General features: G+C 46.7%; 1 protein-coding gene across 1 annotated transcript in view; it reads right to left on the minus strand.

Annotated features, from left to right (window-relative positions):
• The window catches only part of LOC144169619 (NBAS subunit of NRZ tethering complex-like), an 89,930-nt gene that overhangs the window by 44,942 nt on the left and 26,940 nt on the right, over positions 1–18,048 (minus strand). The window contains exons 19-27 of the mRNA XM_077698872.1: positions 14,576–14,654; positions 12,666–12,904; positions 10,720–10,806; positions 10,535–10,609; positions 9,448–9,577; positions 8,031–8,165; positions 5,330–5,503; positions 4,147–4,220; positions 3,936–3,995 (exon numbers count right to left, since the gene is read on the minus strand). Coding sequence (XP_077554998.1) covers positions 3,936–3,995; positions 4,147–4,220; positions 5,330–5,503; positions 8,031–8,165; positions 9,448–9,577; positions 10,535–10,609; positions 10,720–10,806; positions 12,666–12,904; positions 14,576–14,654 — 1,053 coding nt within the window. The remainder of the gene's footprint in view (positions 1–3,935; positions 3,996–4,146; positions 4,221–5,329; positions 5,504–8,030; positions 8,166–9,447; positions 9,578–10,534; positions 10,610–10,719; positions 10,807–12,665; positions 12,905–14,575; positions 14,655–18,048) is intronic.

Genomic DNA, 18,048 nt, shown 5'->3' on the forward strand with positions numbered 1-18,048 from the left:
AGAGGATAGAAGTTGGGATGGGTTTCCACCATCTTGCTATCACAATCATATCATTCGGATTATGTACCAGACACAGTTTTCTGGATATTATACTCGGTGACAACTTCAGAACGGCACCGGAAGTTGCCGCTGTGCCTTATCACCGTAGCCGGATGTTTCTCCGCGAGGCGCAAGTAGGGCGTTACTGGGAATATTTTGAATATGACGTGAGCCGTTCCCGTGATTTTTTGGACTTAATATGCTTACAAACGACTCCAGTGACGACAAACAAACTGCGTGAGGCAAGGCAGACGATATCACGCATTCATAGCAAACCCCTTTCAAAACGTGCGCGCACTGACGTCATGGGTCCGGCGCTTTGGCGGAGTGATGCACTACATGAGGTGGTGCCGTTCTTGAGTTGTAACTGAGTATAGTGTGTGTTGCGAAGAATTAAATCAGTAGTGCACGCTGCCCTGTCTCTGCATGTTGTTCATTTCGGTTTTTGTACTAAATCACTGCGATTCAGCAGTATGCTGTTGCACTGTCTTACAAACCGTGAGCACGGCTTATAACTTCCTTTGCACTTTGAGGGAGCACGTGTGCATTTGCGTCTAGAAGAAGAGATGCTGCAGGGAGGGAAAAACACAGGCTTAGGCCGGTGGGGCAATGTGATAAGAACAGAGGAGGAAGAGGAGGAATAACATTTATGGGACAACGTGACAAGAACAGAAAAGGGAGAGGAGAAATAACATTTATCTCTTTTTCAAAAGGAAGAGGAGGGGGGAAAGGAGATTGGGAGGTCGCTTCTGTCCAGGCCGCTTTTAGGACCCCCAGCAGCCCATGCCCAAGAGATCAGGTACTCCTGATCCTTGAGCTGGAAGCTGGTCAGCCTATGCTCCCACTGCTCCGATGTGGGTGATGGGATTGGGTTGGGATGTTTTACGCACTCCCACACAAGGTGGTAGGTCGTGTTTGGTGTATTGCATGTTGCGCAGTTGTAGGAAAAAAATTACACCATCTCCCCGAAGGGAACTATGTGGTGATGCATGTGGGGATCCTTTGTATCCCCCTCTCCCCCTCCCGCGAGCGCGACCTTCAAGCGAGCGCGCTTTCTCGCGCCGCCGTGACGTCACCTCGCGGGCCAACGCGCCGGCGGGCACCAACTGCCCTGCCGCCGCTGCCGCCGCTGCCGCCGCTGCCGCCGCTGCCGCCGCTGCCGCTCCTCCTCACCCGGGAACCTGCCTCCTCTCCTTGGCGCCTTATAACCGCGACGCGCATGTTTCGCGGGTCTCTCTCGGGGATCGCTCTTTTGGCTCGGAAAGGAGATGGAGGATAGAGTGTAGGGAACGCGAGGGATCGCGGCTCGTCCGCACCAGGCACCTTCACCGCCACCTGTCCGGAGCGGGGCCCCTGACCCCAATCGGACGCGCGAGGTAGGCTAGTCCAACCTCACCGGCAGCCCCCGTGTCGCCTCAGCCGTCGGGCCCGCTTGAGGCCCGGCCTTGAGGCACGCGTCAGTACAGTGTAGTTCTTAACCCTGTCTTGACATTATTATGCGCTGCACCACTCGACCAATAAACTCCCTAGTTCGTCCTGGCCCTTCGGAGCCTGTTGTCGCCTTTGTCGGTGGGTCGAACCCATTGCGGCGTCTCCCTCATGGACGCCGCGAACCTCTCTGGGGCATTTTCGATGGGTCATTATCACTGGGCATGGGCCCAGTGATAATGGTATAAGATGACCGTGTATGTTTTCGGAACTGAGTGGCTGGCGGAGGCGATTAGAGTAGATCATAGGCCTCTGTTGGGGATGCCTGCTATAAAATGTCGTGGGCAGCAGCATGAGCCGGCTCACTTCCGGGGAGGGAGGCAAGGCTGGGCGTCCAAACAATGCGAATGGTTGGTAGAGTTTTGGCATGTTGTAGGAGCTGGATTTCTTTTTTCACCCCACCTAGCATCCGTGATGCCGAAGGCGGTTGTTATCAGCACAACATACAGGCAGTGGAAACGCCCCGCGTCACGGTTTGCTTTCTCCAGATGCTTGAAAAGGGAAAGGACGGTTGCTTATCTGCGCACCGCCCTAACAGAAATAAATTATCACACGTGGGTTAAGGAGGAGGGAGAGTTGCTTACTATCTTCCGAGGTGCACCAAGACATGGCCCGCTGTATAGCCGACTGTGCCCGCTCTATTGCCCCGAAACCCATTGGAGCAGCCCATTCAGTGGGGGCGCCAAGTTCCCAGGTTTTTTGATGGCTATGCCGATGCGAACTGCTGTTTCAAGCAGAGGTGAACTGAAATGCACCTCCACGTCATCTGCTACGCAAAGGCGTCTTCCTGCTACCAACTGCCCTGCCGCCTCTCCTCGGCGCCTTATAACCGCGACGCGCACGTTTCGCGGGTCTCTCTCGGGGATCGCTCTTTTGGCTCGGAAAGGAGATGGAGGATAGAGTGTAGGGAACGCGAGGGATCGCGGCTCGTCCGCACCAGGCACCTTCACCGCCACCTGTCCGAGCTCGCAAAACGGCGAGCTCGGACTTCGCAAGCCAATATTAAAGACCGAAGCTCTATACGTGGCGTCGCAGAATTACTGAACGGTGTTTAGTATACTGTTCCTGCCAGCACGCCCGCTGTTTTGGTTTCACTACAGAAGCTTCACAACAAAATGTATACATGTCCTCACGGTTGTCACTGCGATTAGAGCCAGCTGACTTTTCCCTCGCTCTATAAGAGTCGATAAGTCAGAAATGATGATGCTTGATTAAGTGTTTAGTGATAATTGATGCCGGGCTGCTGCTAAAGAACGATGAATTCAAGCTTCAGCTCAGCATTTAAGGGCTCCTATATAAGCTTAGGATAAACACTCAGCATGCACTTAGCTCGTTTTTCTCTCTACTTCTCTCTGCTACACTCATTCTTCTATCACCAATCACATACTGAATAACCGATCAATTCCCAGTGGGTCACAAACCCACTACTGAACTCGCCCGTAACATTTCTGGATGAATCGAGTGACCCGCAGAAAAAAAATTTTCCGCATTAAATTATTTACGAACGAACAAGGTAGCTCGAGGAAGACTGCCTCTTTCGTAATTACCACTGTCAAGGTCTAGCATCACCCTAGCCACTTACTAGTTCATTTTATTTCTGGCCTCGTTACTTTTTATATCTTTTTTTTGTTCGAACAGGAGTTGCCCGTCAGTGCTTTTTTTCATTACTTCCTTTCTACATACTAGAGCCAGAGCCCCCTTCATACAACACGTTTTCGCGTTTGCAAAGGGCCTTGACAACTTTTTTTTTAAACAACCCATTTTTGCCAGGTGGGCAGACAAATGTTGACCATGCCTTTGCCAACACAGGAGAACCTGGGAATAGGGCGCCACCAGAGAGAACGGCACTGAGCAGGCACAAAGGCGTTATACAGGAGGCTATGGCCAAGAGTAAGGGCAACAGCACCTGTGATTATCACGTGAGTGCAAACTAAACACGCAAACTAAAGGGCGCCCGCCTGTTTCTTTTCTGCGTCTAAGTTAGAGGAGAGCAAGGAGCGTGCACTGCATCGGATGGCTGATTCCATCTTTTCTCCTTCTTGTGACCCTAAAACAATGCCCCAGCTTCACTGGTCGATCAGCAGACCCGCCAGCAAACGGCACTATAAACGGTATTAAGCTTCAGGCAACCGTGTTTAAAGCGGTATGGTTATGCATTGAGTTCTATGGGAGGGTAGCCGGTGGTCACAAAAACCTACGCCATATCCGGCCCCGCACTATAAGCGATTACGTTATAAATGGTCTACACTGTATTTCACAAGAGTGGAAACTCGCAAATGCATGCAGGAACTACCAGCCAATGGTTGCTAGCCTGGTAAGCCTAATTTCTTGCTCTCATTATGATAACTACTGCTCGGCTAGGCACAAGGAAAGAGTAGTCAGAAGCTTCATGGAGACAAACCACTCACACTGCTCCCCGCTGTGGAATGCACTTGACGATCCGCACAATGTGGTCCAGCTGGTCCTCTCTGTGAAAAGGTGTAGAGTCCACAACAGCTGTGACATCAAGCTTTCAGCCATAAAAAGAGACAGATTTTTCCCCAAAGGGGTTTATCCTGTGTTCTACAATAAAGCAGGAAAAAACAAAATGACAAGATGGCCAGCCCGCCTCATACCAACCTTTGACAGCTGCGGATGCACGCCAAGGCCAGTTCAGTAAGTTCGTGGGCGTCTTGCAGTATCCTGTCGGGATCCTTCGAAGAGAGATGGGAGAAATTCACAACCATCATCATCATCATCATCATGTCTCGTGAAACATTGGGTATGCTCGACAAACAGTATCACAGAAGACACTGTCGCTTATCCCAGTTGGCCAGTGCAAGGTCAACGCACCAAACAGCTGTGTAGCTATAACCGGCACAGTGCACGCAGTACACACTGGTGCTTCTATGTCTGCGTGTTCGTTCGTAACATCCACTGTTTAACCAACCTATCTTATGGCTATAAATAGAATTTGCATTAAATTTAAGCGGAAATAGCTTGTTTTGCAAGCTTAAAACCCCTGTTTAATTTGCACTGGATTTTGTCAGCTGCAGTCAATCGCACAGCTGCCCATAATAAGGTTTTTGTGCACGGCCATCCTCTTTTTCCCAATTATATAGCTTATTGGAGTGAAGTTTGCGCTAAAAGTGGTGTCGGTGTTATTCTAACGAGGCAATCTTTTGAATAATGAACCAAACTTGCATTTTATCTGCATGGTCCCTTTTAAGAAAGGGGCAAGCCCAAGAAAAGCCAAGTGAAAGCTAGTGAAGACTGTTTCCGCTGTTTCCTGTCTTCACATCTCAATTGCAAAGGCGGCCAAATTTTTTCTGCTACTGAGATATCTTTCTATGCACCAAATTGTAGTGATATCTTTCATTGACATAATTGTTTCGTTGCATCTAATTTTATTTAGGAATTTCAGAACCATAAACAGTACTGTGCATGCCTCTGATCGTCTGCTCACTGCAGAGTGCAGACGACCCCAGCTAAAAGCGGCGTGCAAACAGACGGCACTTATTTTTCTCTTTTGATTAAAAAAAAAAATATCCAGGAAAGAAAAGCAAGCGAAAAAGTAATCTTACAATAACAAGTTATTAAAACAGCAGTTTAATTCTTAGAAATGCCCCAATGGTAATTGCAGTGAATGCGCTGACAGGGCACTGTGGAAGCTGTTTTTCACACGTTTTCTTCACTGTGGCGACACAGCGTTGTAATGAAAAACTGGCCCGTACAGCAGACAGCCAAAATTTCTGGGGACTACGGCCTAGCCACTTCCACTACATTGCAGTTAGCCCTTCCATGAGTGGCGAGGCCTAAATACCTCGAGGTTGGAGTGCTCGAAGACCTGCACACAGGGTGCCAGGTCTTCCTTGGCCTTCTCGGAGAGGAACTCCCCGAGGAGGTGACGGCGGCTGCCAGGCAAAGCCCGCTCACATCGATTCACAAACGGCAGCAGCCAGTCATGCACGCACAGGACGAACTTGCTGTCCGTGCTCTGTGGGGGGAAGACAAACAAACAAAAGTGAGCATGAGAAAGCTAAGCAGTGTTAAATACGGCCTTTATCGTCTCTTTGCCCGGAGGCACGTTCATCATCTCCACGACACGCTCCAAATGAAACCTGACTGCCCAATCGAGCATGGGGGAGAACAAGGTGACGGCGGCACAAGCCAGACGGCCGGGCAGGAAAAGAACATCTCGCACGCGCCGGGAGAGTCGAGATGCGAGCGGCGTAAGGTGCAGCCGCAAGGTAATGCCTTCTTTTCCCTTTCAGAGCGACGCACCTTGAGGGTGAGCCCGCCTGAGCCCGGTGGATCAGCTGGACTACAGGGACAGAACATTAAAAAAACCCCATTGCATACTCCTGTCGGTTGCCTTTGTCATGCCTGCCCTCCACTTCGGCACCGTAGACATGCCAGCCACGTGCAAAGGATTGCCCTAGTGGATTTCCCCATTTGTGGACTGCCAGTGGATTGCCCCAAAACATGAGATCGACTCTGTCAAGAGTCCGTAAGGCTTGAGGATGAGCAGTCACACAGAAAAGTCACAGGCAGCAGGGAGGATTTTGTTGGTGCATGAGACTGCACCCTAATAACATAACTAGGGCAGGATATAATGGCAGTAAAAATGGAGTTCCTGCCAGTGGGCAGGCGAACGGCTCACACGTGCTGCCCCTGTACTTACACCCAGTGATTCTGGAAAGGGCAGAGGTATAGAGATAAAAAACATAGCACTGAGCAGAACAAACTTTTGCTAGTGGCACCCTAAGGGCATAACATTTCATTTCGAGATGGTTTCCCAGCCACAAAGTAAAGTAACAGGAAGCAATGCTTTCTGAGGGGACACCAGGTTCAGCTTTCTCTCTACATTCCGATCAGGAAGCAGCATTTACGTATTTCCAGCAGCACTGCACATGCGCGCATGTTTTTTTTGTTAGCATGGACAGGGGTCTTGTTTGAATAGCCATAGCCTCATATATACACTGGGCTGCAAAAACAAGCCACAAGGTGGTAGGTCACTCGAGAAAATACCTTTTTTGAGCTTAAAATCAGCTGTTGAAGTCATGCTGCATTAAATTTCATCGACAGCTCTCATTACAATGGTGAATTTTTTTTTTGCTACCGCTATATCTGCCTCGTATTCATCAAAGTAGATGGCACGTTTAATTGCATGGTGAACATACTCCTACATTAGCCATTTGAATTTTGAATTTTCTTAACCCACACGCAATAGAAGCAAAAGTCATGTCTTACGAAATGCCACCATGTAGTTTTGCTTAATTAAACCCAACTGCTCTCTCGTCCTTACCTCTTGTGTGGCTTGTGTGTTTCTGGGGGTACAATGTCCATAGTCTGACGCCCTTTGATGCAGCAACACGATGCAATGATGACTCGATTAACAGGCCTTTGCACAGTCTAGCTGGTAGATATTACTTTTCCTGATGGTTGCTGTTTTTGACAGTTGCTGTTATCACAGCCAGTGACTAATAAAAACACCAAACCTGGCTATAGCATGACAATCGCTTTGTGTGCAAGCTTGTTAATCAAGACGGTGTTGTGCAAGGTTTAATTTTTGAACGACCATAGTGCGGGCACTTACGGCAACCGAGGGTAGACAACTCCACACATAGGAAGCCTCCAGATATTATAAGAGTATTCTCTTCCTAGTTTAGAGTAGTCTGTAATCCACAGTGGAACTTCTTATACAGTAACTGTCTGGTTACAACTTGTTTTCTTTCTTGTTTCTAACCCATCTTTAACTCTGAATTAGCAGCCACGACTTCATCTGGCCCCAGAGGTGTGAGCTTTGTGCAATAAGTAATAAAACTGGTTCCTGGTTTTGCAAGGGGGTGCAAAGTTGGAATTGCAGGTCAAGAAAATGTGGTGCAAAAGATTTTAGAGAGTAGAAGAGTGCAATAATTATGCAAATGACCATGGTACTGGCAGACATGGCAGTGTTTTGCTGATAAGAAGTTTTTCTGAACCTGATGCCTAGATTTTGTTATGCCAGCCACTCTGATGGCGGATTTTACAGGATTTCCCCAAAACTGCTATCCCAAAAGCAGCAATGATAATTACACACTGCGGCTTGAATGAGATGCCAGCACTTGGTGCACAATGGGTAATAGTATTAAGCAATGGTTGCTGCTTATTTACGGCCAATAACGAGTGCAACTGTCAGCTCGCAGTAATATATTTTTGGTAGAGAACTGCAGACTAACAGCAACCTCCTTCAGGCCAATAAGTCCTTCCTTCACAACATTGATGCCACTTTCATCAAGGCTCAGAAAAGGTGCTAACGCATGCCACAACGGAAGGCATGCGTAGAAGTGGGGGACAGATGGTAAACGCTGCCAATGAAACAGGCAAATCATGTGGCTCTTGACAGCAAGCTCCAAGTTTGTCCTTTTGCTGAGCAACATTTCAATACAGCCGTGTGCATTAATCTGGTCGCTCAAGAAAACTATCAGCCATCGATGGAGCACGAAAGGCACAGCCCCACCCCCTCTTTCTCCAGCACTTGCCATGCTCATCAGGAGCCGGATCTTCTCGCTGTCCGACATCTGCTCCAGCTGGACAAGGGTCAGGGGTCGGCTGATCCGGCACTCGTACACCAGTGTCTCCAGGGTGAGAAGGTCTCCATACAGCGTGCCCAACCCCTGCAGCAGGCAAGGAGGAGCGGTTAGCAGCCTTTAGAAGACAGAAAGAAGGTAACCCCCCCCCCCCCCCCCCCCCTTTGACCAGCTTCTACTATATCTTATAGATTGTGGCATAAGTGCAATTTGTCTTGTACACCCCTGGCAGAAGGTGGTGTCACTGTGCTGGTGTACAAAAATGGGACCTCTGAAAGTATGGAAGCAGTACTGCAGGGTGAAGAGAGGGCTGCAAATAAAAGTTCTTTTTGTATCCCGCTGATAATATAGGTTGTATTCACTGGCAAGGCACGCATGCAGGCAACCATGTGAGTGCGCTGTTGCTGGTAAAGTGGGGCTCTGCGGGACGGCAGTACTTGTCCATGCTAAGCACACGATTCGTGTTGGACGTTCCAAACTCTACCCCACCGAATGCAAAGTAATGCCTCAACTCCAATGTGAGTGCTATTAATAACATCTCTGTTGACACCACCGTTGAGAATCGGGTTGAAGCGGAGCGGGTGACGCACGCCGGTGTTTTTTTTCTCTCTGCCGTGCGGGTGCAGTGGCATAAGCCGCACCATGTCCGTGGTGCAGCGGCCATGTCCGTGGCCGTTTCCACTGTTCCCAAGTGAAGAAACTGACAGCTAAACTTTTCAATGAATACCACCTATAGAGTGAAGACGGAAGTGGTAACTATGGCCTGGTTCAAATTGTCAAGTCCTGTACAGTCAGAAACGCTCACCGTGCATTACCAGCAGCTAGGAGGCTGATCCTGGAGTAGCAGGTTTTCGTTGTCAGTTACGTTAAACACAGTGATAATTATTGACTGCCACAAAGCTTATACACTAGCATTCGAGCGTTTGGACTGACCCTGAACACGCCATTATTAGGTTCATCGCTTACTAACCATACAGGCAGCTTTTGATAAACATAACTTAGATGAAACTTCCAGGTGAGATCACTGTTCAAGGCTTGGCCCAAATATTTTACGAAGAAGGTATACAGTCTACTAACTTCCAGGCAGAAGATCACTTCAATTGTGCGAACACATAGGCTGCATTTTCAATGCTTAGTATCCATTACATTTCCTGCGAACTCTAATCGACAGCATTTTTTGCCGCAATCTAGAACTATTCCAAAATTTAGGCACTGAGTGCATACTCTTTGATCCTACTACGTTAAAGATGAAAAAAAAAAAAAAAAAAAGAAGAAGACAGGCTTTAATAAAGGTAAGCAATGATGTCATTGCTGAAAGGCTGGTTGGAACCGAATACACTTGAATAGCTTTCTAAAGAAGAGAAGTAACCTCGACGTTGCTCAGGCAGGCAATCTTGATCAGATCCAGAGCATTCTCCACAAGTGAGCTCATCTCCTCAATCTCGTGGGCTCGCTCAGAATACCACTGCGTCAGCATTTCACAGGTCAGCTTTTCCGTCCTGTAAAGAAAGAAAGAAAAAGAGTAATTTCAAACCAGACTCATGCTGTAAGGAAGACAGCATAGCTCAGACCTTGCTATTGCTGTTCTGTATCACGGAATACTCTCAGTCTTAGTTCTCACACTGCTGAACACTTGCACAAAGCACAGACTCTCCAAAATGCTGTACACCGTGGCTTCAACTGCCCGAAGTGAAAAACTGCCAGGGCATTCTTGACCCTTGGTAGTTCAACATATTTTCAACATCCTTTCACCATTTTTTTCACAATGCCCTTCCTAACATTGTATAATAAGGTGAATTTAACTTTACACAACAAACTGATTGCTTTATTTGCGTTTGTATTAGTGTCTCATTGCTTTTGTTATTTACCTGATTTTTTTATTTATCTGAATTTATCACATAACAAACTGATTGCATTATTTGCGTTTGTATTATAACTGACAGCTTTTTTATTTTTTGCATCGTAAAATTGTAACCACTCCCCTTTGTAATGCCGTCTGGTCCTGAGGGTAAATAAAAAAAAATGCAGTATGCTTTGATGCATAATTTTCCTAACAGAATGCTTCTGGTCCCCAAAAAAAGCCTGCAAGGTTAAAAGCCACAAATTTCAAACAGCCACGTTTTAGCTCAGAGCAAGCCGGACGTAGCTCACGTAGCTTGAGGCAGGTTCCCAAGATTACCTTTATACCCATTAAGAAGAAAAACTGCCTGCTGGAATTGCCAGAAGCGCAGCTAATAGATGTGGCTGATAATATTGGAGTAAATGGAATGCTTCTGGCTTACAAGGAGAGAAAAATTTGTCGAAAAGTTTACCACAACCGGCATAAAAAATAAACAATTCGTTCATAGTTCACAGCTTCACCAGATCGCAGTGTACAACACAGCTCCCTCTTCGTTCCTCGTAAGTCAAGGGTTGTTCTTCGTCTCCCCAATACACGATAATGTGGGACCACTCACCACCACTTTTGCAGCTGAGGATTGTCGTCGTAAAAGTCCTTGTTGAACGAATCCCACACAGCCACCATGGGGGCCCTGGATGAAGGAACAGAAAACAATTTGTAACCAATAAGTTGTGGAGACCACAATCGTCAAGGAATAATGCTCAAAAGAAGTGATGTGCATCCCCAGGCAGTGGCCCTTACTCCTGCAACTTTTCTTCGCACCAGTCCCTCTCCCTGAGTTCTTCCAGTTTCCAGGGCACAACTTCACGCGTGCCTTCTCCTGTGACTCTGAAAAAAGAAACCACAAACTGCACTAAGAAAACAATGCGAGAGACTGTAAATTTACTTGGTCAGACTGTTCAGGTTTAAGCCATTTTTTTCTATGCAAAAAAATAGAATCGCTCTTTGACTGGGCTGAGGATTAGCACCAGCACCTGAGTGCCATTTGGGCATGGGATGCCTGCTCCAAACAAATATTGGATCTAAAATCCATGGTGCTATGGCAATAACTGAGCATGTTTAAAAATAATTTTCTGAGCAAACTACTTCATTGTTTGTGCTCAAACTTTATACGAAGGATGCATTTCCTGATCTATTTTCACCAATGAGACCCACTGGCCATCATGACCCTGCCCATATGGTCACCCGCTCTCTCATAGATGGTCACTGGCTCTCCTTGGCGAAATTCGTTTTTATTCGTTTTCTGAATGAGTAGGTAAGAGTCACGACTGTTCTTAATGTTACGCAAAATGGACCACAAATGCAGCCTTTGCATAAAGCTTAAATGCCAACAATGAAGCAGTTAGCGCAGTAAATTTTTTTGAAGATGCTCGTTTATTATCGGAACACCCCCTATACGGCGAAAGCCATAAATCATGCACACACCCATTTACAGAAGCATGCTGTTTCTTCAAATCACCTGTCTTGCGGTAGAATTACACTGAGGCTGGAGGCATCTCAACTGTTTGTACTGACTTTGAGAGGGGTGATTGCATTTACTCTGCCTTAAATTGATACAGTGAAAGCTCGTTAATTCAAACTTTAATCATTCGAATTTATGGATAATTCGAACTGTTAGATTTGGTTCGGCTGAGCTCCCATACAAGTCTATGTATCATAAAGCCTGTTAATTTGAGCGTGGGTAGGTTCGGAAACAAATAATTCGAACTACGCGCCACCAAACCGGCAGCTTGGGGCCTGGCCCACGGCTAGAGAAATGCGCCCGCTGCCAATACGCGAGGCTGTGTCTGCTCCGGAAAAGAAAGAAGAATGGAGAGAAAAGTTAAATCGGGCAAAAGCAATCTAAATAATCCATGGCGGACCTTTTTGCTAGAAGTTTCTAGATGATTTCAGGGTATGGGGTGTAAGTGGCATTGGCATCACTACTGAGTTCAGGGTAGACGGAGTAAGTGGTATCACTTACGCCCCATACCCTCTAGGACCTGTCGCTGGAAAAAATCACGAGAAGGAGGTGGACGAAGTGCCAGTGCGGCCATTGCTCGGAAGTACTGACCGGATGGAATGCCACCCATCCCTTTTCCAGTCTTGCAGTACTATTTGTGAAAAGGAGGCCTTCCTGTACATTCGCCCGTTAGAGAAAAAAAGGTGCTGGCTTCTGCATTCAAAGATAACAGGCATGCTTCAGTCACGGACTTTGTCAAGCAAATTAATTGCTGACATGCTCTACTTCTGCTAATCGCACTGTACAGCTTTCGCTCTTCCCTTTCGTTATTTTGAACTTTCATTAATTCGAACTGTGTGGGGTCCCCTGCAAGTCAAACTAACGAGTTTTTTACTGTATACGTACCATAAGAGTTTACACTTATGCCTCAGCACTTGCACGCCCCATCTTTGCAGAATTTTGGTCTCTTCAGCCCTTTCACTTAGACATTTCTGGTAGCCCTACTGTCATAACACAGGTTGCACTTGTGCTGAGACAGTGAGACGAGGACACCCAAATTAAACTGTCTCTTCCCTGCTAAATTCCAGTTGTGTTTTAGCCTAGCTCCATCGTTAGAAGTGCAAACATTACAGGCAGTTCAGTCACCTGCTACAGCTGAAAAACACGAGCAGAGCGGATCCTCATTGGACACGAGCAGCGTACAACAAGAAGTACTGGGCGAAAAACAAGCAACTGCCGTGCCCACCTGGCCTCTGGCAGGCAGCTGGCGTACTGCGACGGGGGCAGGGTCTCGGGGAAGTTGCTGAGCACGGTGAGCCAGTGGGGCAGGGTGGCTGGCCCAGCATAGGTGAACAGGGTGGACACGGCCGTGGCGTTGCCTTCCTGGGCAAAGGAGAGGGCCGCCTCGAGCGGCGGCTGGCACCGGAAGCCCTCGAAGAAAGACGCTTCAAACTTCTCGGGGGATAGCGCCAGCCCTTCCTGGATCTGTCGGGAGAAAGAAGGCTGTGGCTGTTTCCGCTGCTCAAATGGCCAGCCAGCAAGACACAAGCTGTAGGTAGGAGCTGTAAATGCGAGGGGGAGGAGTAGAAGAAGGGAGTGGGAAACTGCATGCGTTCAGATATTAGTAAAAATATATCTGTGCATGCCTGCACAGAGTGCCCTGGCTTGCTGGTAACTACTGTGCCTCTGGTTGAGGCCAGGGCATATCCTCCTCCTCCCTCTGCATCACATTTGCATGCCCTTGAGCTACACAATTCTGGATAACTCTCTTTCATTACAGTGCCATAGGCAATCGGACACGGAGTTTCCGATGATTTCAAACCTCCCGCAAAAAACTCAAAACAGCACCTTGCAGACAACTACCACCATCTGGAGCATTCACTGGAAACTCATTTTTCAGCAGTTTGTTCCGTTTGTTAACATTCCACATGAGAAGGCCGCGATGTGAGAGAAATTTGAACCGAAGGTAGCTACGACTTGGGCGAGACTGGTGTGCACTTCACGCTGCGCTCCGCAAAGGCTGCCTACCCTCACAGGGACTTTAGCAGCTGCTGCTGCTGAATTTTCTGATCCCAGCAGCAGTGATGACTCCCGCAATGACGTGAGATCATCAGATTCTAACTACAATGCAGAAGATATTTGAGTACACACACACACCCCCTTTTCGCCTCTGGATCCTGTACAACACCAGCCGAAAAGGATGAAGAAGAGAAGGAACAGCAAGATCTATGAAAAACAAAGGCACAAGGCAGAACAAACGTTGCAATGCTCCACTAGCAATGTTTACAGGGTTGCTTCCTGCCGTCGCGTGACTGCTTCGCTGAATGGCGCAGCCGTCACAGCCGCTATAATTACGGGCCTCCAAAACATGACGTACAAGATCGATGTATATATTGAATGATAGCTAAGAAACCTAGGAACAACTTGTATATTTCAGACTTCCTGAAATAATTTTCTGGCTTAGAATAATCGCCTATTCCTGTTGTGTCTATACTGTATTGTGCATTTTTTCTGTTTATTTGACAACTAAGCTTTGAATAATTGTAGCTCTCACAAAGCTGCTGTTATGCATTTGAAAGGGAAAATTTCAAAAAGAAAGGGAAATTTCACGTGTAACAATGCTAAATGCGACCAGTTTCCCAAAGAAAAAAAAATTTTGTGAAAGCACTCAAAATCGGACATTTTTCCGCCGTAACGAAAGAGTTAAACAGCTGCAGCAAAAAGAGAGAGCAGCCTGTTTCATCCAACCTCTAACACAAAGGCCAGGACACAGGAGGCGACTATGGAGGCAGTACAACCAAAGCTTTTCAGTCAGGAGCACAAGTGCTTAAAGGAACCCTTTAATGGTCAATGAAACATCAGTGTTGAAAGTTTGAAGTTCATTTGGTGAATTACAATGAATATAGTTATCCTCCTCGCATGAGTAGATTGTAAGCTTGGAAAAGTAGCCCTGCCCACCTTTTTCTGTTTTCTGTTTTATGCAGGGGCCTAAAAAACAATGAATGCTACTTAAAATGAACACTTCAATTAAACATGCACATACAAAAAGCCAGAACATATTAACCACCCGCTGCTCCTAACACCACCAGAATAGAACTCTACTGCTTGCAGCCTACTAGTGATGTTGTGCTCATTAGTATGCCTTCAAATGCGCACCTCATACATGGTCAGTCTGTCCAGGTAGACCAGGAGCTTTAGCCGACACTCGCAGAGCCAACGCTGGTCCAGTGTGAGGCTGAAAGAGTAAAAAAGAATGGCAGGGCAACTTTTAAGGGGCAGCCAGCAATAACGAAAAAAAGCAAAGTTGGAAAATGAAACCCCTGCATCTACAGTACCTGATACTACAAATGAGTTCGCTGGAACTAAAAGTTGCATGACCTTCGTGTGATCAGCCTCAGATGAACAGAAAGATCACAAAAATGCACCCAACCACAAGTAAACTTCCTCCTTTGCAAGAACTCCCGGGATCACACTGGAATAGTAACATCAATGCCAGACTTCCTGGTTGAAACCTTGTCCTCCCTTTGACACTCGGGGGGTTACCAACAACATGCTGCCATAGTAACCCTTTATCTTTCCATCACCTGTCTCATGCAGCACGCCAGGGCATCACAGCGACCGGCCACTGGGCTCTAAAGCGAGCACAACAAAACCAACGCAAGTCTTCTGTCAACAGGTGATGCCATAAAACATGTACACAACTACAAGACGTGCTGCACTGAAAGTATTAAACACGCGCTTACGGCACTTTGTAAAAAGACACTTCAATGCCCCAAAGATAAAATTGTCTGTTGAAGTCCAAATGATTAAAAAAAAAAGGACCATCTTAACAAACATGAAACATGAGGAGAAACAAAGCATGCAGTGTATAAGTGTATTCAAAGATTGTAAGTCTCTCTCTTACCACACGGCGTGCGCTGATATATGCGACATCCCAATTACAAGGACGGAGGAGAAGTGAAATTTCGAAACGGAGAACGGCGAATTTTAAAATTAAGGCGAGTACAGAACGAAATAGAAGCAAGCAAGCACGAATGAAAAACAAGTGTCTCAGTGTGTTCTTTTAGTATGCACTTTTGCCTATGGAGATGAAACGTTCTAGCGCGAGGCATTAGAAAACGAGTGTCCCGGTGTTTTAGTACCGTGATCACGTGAGAATACGACGACGAATGACGATGACGACATGAGACGCCGACAGACCGAGCCTCTAGGGTGCTTAGCCCCTAAAAAAACCCTGTTCTAAGCTAATACAGTCGAATCCCGCTACAAAAAAATTGACGGGACATGCAAAAAATTTCGTTGAACCGAAAATTCGTTCCGGCAAAATCTGCCCCGACACACCACGGAAGGGCAAGAAAAAAAGCCCAGGATATTTCCGCATCACTGGCACCATAATACAATGTTTAGAAAAAGGAGTGACGCGCAGTAATGTCGTGTTTAGTCAGATAACAAACATACCAATGGTTATCTGTTTTTTTTTTTACCAGCACGCAAAGAGTGCAATACTGAGGAGGAGGGGAGAGGTGAAGAAGTGCAGAAATGCAGGCGCAAAGCGTATTGCTGTACAACAAGGCCGCGTTTCCACCGAGCTGATTACTTGCAGATAGCTGCTAGGCAGTTGGAAGCCCCCCTCTCGCTTGTGGCAGCAACGACGCCGTTATATTATCCTCTAAATGGGCACGGCAGCAACTTACCTGGGCAGGCAAGCCGCGCGCCCTCGCATTTATCGCGACCGCGCGCTCGCGACTAAGATAGGATGACGCGGGTTCAAGATTAAACACGAAAACATTATGCTTTTGACTTTGAAGAATTCTAGAAGCAAAACTGCAAGGACAGCTGCTCACAACACATACATGACGGTGCTGCACCAGCAGCAGAGCACATTCGCGCAGCTCCGGCTTGGCGAACATGGCTTGCGCCTCATGTAAAGACGGCCCACTGCATCGTTATCACCATCAAACAATGCCGTCCACCTATGAGTTTGTTTTTGTTTTGGGTAGCAGTGTGGGTGCACCGCGCATGTTTTCAGTGAAACTAAGCGTCCTGAATGTATAAAAAGTTACAGATAGCTCGTGCTATGCTTATTTTATTGTACCATAATGGTTCAAACCCAGCCCAAATCATCAAAAGTTTCGTTGAAGCAAAAGCAAGCCAGACAAATGGTTCGTTGAGGCGAGGACTTTGTTGCATTGACTTCTATGGCTAGCTGACGGGGAATTGGAAATATTTCGTTGAAGCGGAAATTTCGTTGAAGCGGACTTCGTTGTAGCGGACTTCGTTGTAGCGGGATTAGACTGTAATGCCATTCTTGTCACGCCTGAACCTATCCATGGCACATTTGACAGAGACCAGTAAAACTTAGTGCATATAAATATGGAACATCATAAGCTTCAAAACAAGTCAATGCTGACAAAACAGGTTGTATGCAGTAAAATGTGAACAGATAAAAAGTAATTTTTTTGAACATACAGCACTTGGGTATATACAAAATTACAAGATATCATGACAGCGAAACGACAAATGGTTGGCAATAAACTCGACTGAAATAAGGTTCCTAGATTCAAAGTATTATTTCTGAGGACAATTCTCCTCATGCAACTCGAAATTTACTTTGACAATCTGCCTTGTGTTCGCATCTCCGACAGTCAGTGCTGTGCAGGCTGTTACGTTTGTTTCAGCGACGTACACCACACAAAAGGGCAATGTACAGCACACAGACAACTAGGCTCAAGAATAACGAGCACGCATACATTCGGCAAATGTGTGCATTAGACCAGGACTCCAGCCCTTAATCTAAAGCCTGTGTCTGTTTTGGATTGAGAATTGGAGTCCTAATTAAATAATGTTGCCCCTTGGATGCATTAAAGGAGCTAGTACTATTATTTTTTCCTGGCAGTAAACATACCAAAATCCAAAGAATAGCTTTGCTAAAGCACTGCACTTTCATAACATGCGAAAATGTTGCTGTCCATTGACTGTTATATGAACAACTGTTGGTCATGATTCGCTGCTGTCGCCAATCACTCACAAGACGTGTGGTATTCGTGCCAGGCAGACCCCACTTTGCACGTGGCTTGGTGGGCAGTGATTGATCGTCAATGATTTGTTGTTGAATGATGACAAATAAAATGGTTACAACATGTGGCGCATTCATGGCACATGTCGATGAAACTAAATCAATTACTCCTTTAGCTATTATTGATTGCCATCAGCATTTTTCTGATGCAATTAGAAAAACCGGTAGCTAGCTGTGGCAACCACGGAAACACTCATGGCTGCACAGTACACTGTGATGGTGCAGATATTGCTGCAAACCATGCATTGGATTTGTTTATTTATGTTTTTGCCTTTACCACCCGGCTGCGCTGAACGGTGTTATCTGTGTCCCAAGTGAAGCGCTTGTTCCATTTCTTCTTTCTGATGCCGCACGGATTATCTCATTTGATAGGGAGAATGTTTTGCCCTGATGCCACAAGCCTAGAGTAGTCTTCTTTTATCTACAGTGTTCTCAATGCAATTTGACGGTTTGAGAAACACCCGCACAGAAAGACAAATACCTGCAGAGCAGACGCCGCGGCATTCGATTTGCCAACACTCACCTGCGCGCGTCACTCTGTTGACTGCTGCTT

This window comes from Haemaphysalis longicornis, unplaced genomic scaffold, assembly GCF_048455015.1.
Source record: "Haemaphysalis longicornis isolate Haplotype H1 unplaced genomic scaffold, Haemaphysalis longicornis Haplotype H1 scaffold_2, whole genome shotgun sequence".
NCBI lineage: Eukaryota > Metazoa > Arthropoda > Arachnida > Ixodida > Ixodidae > Haemaphysalis > Haemaphysalis longicornis.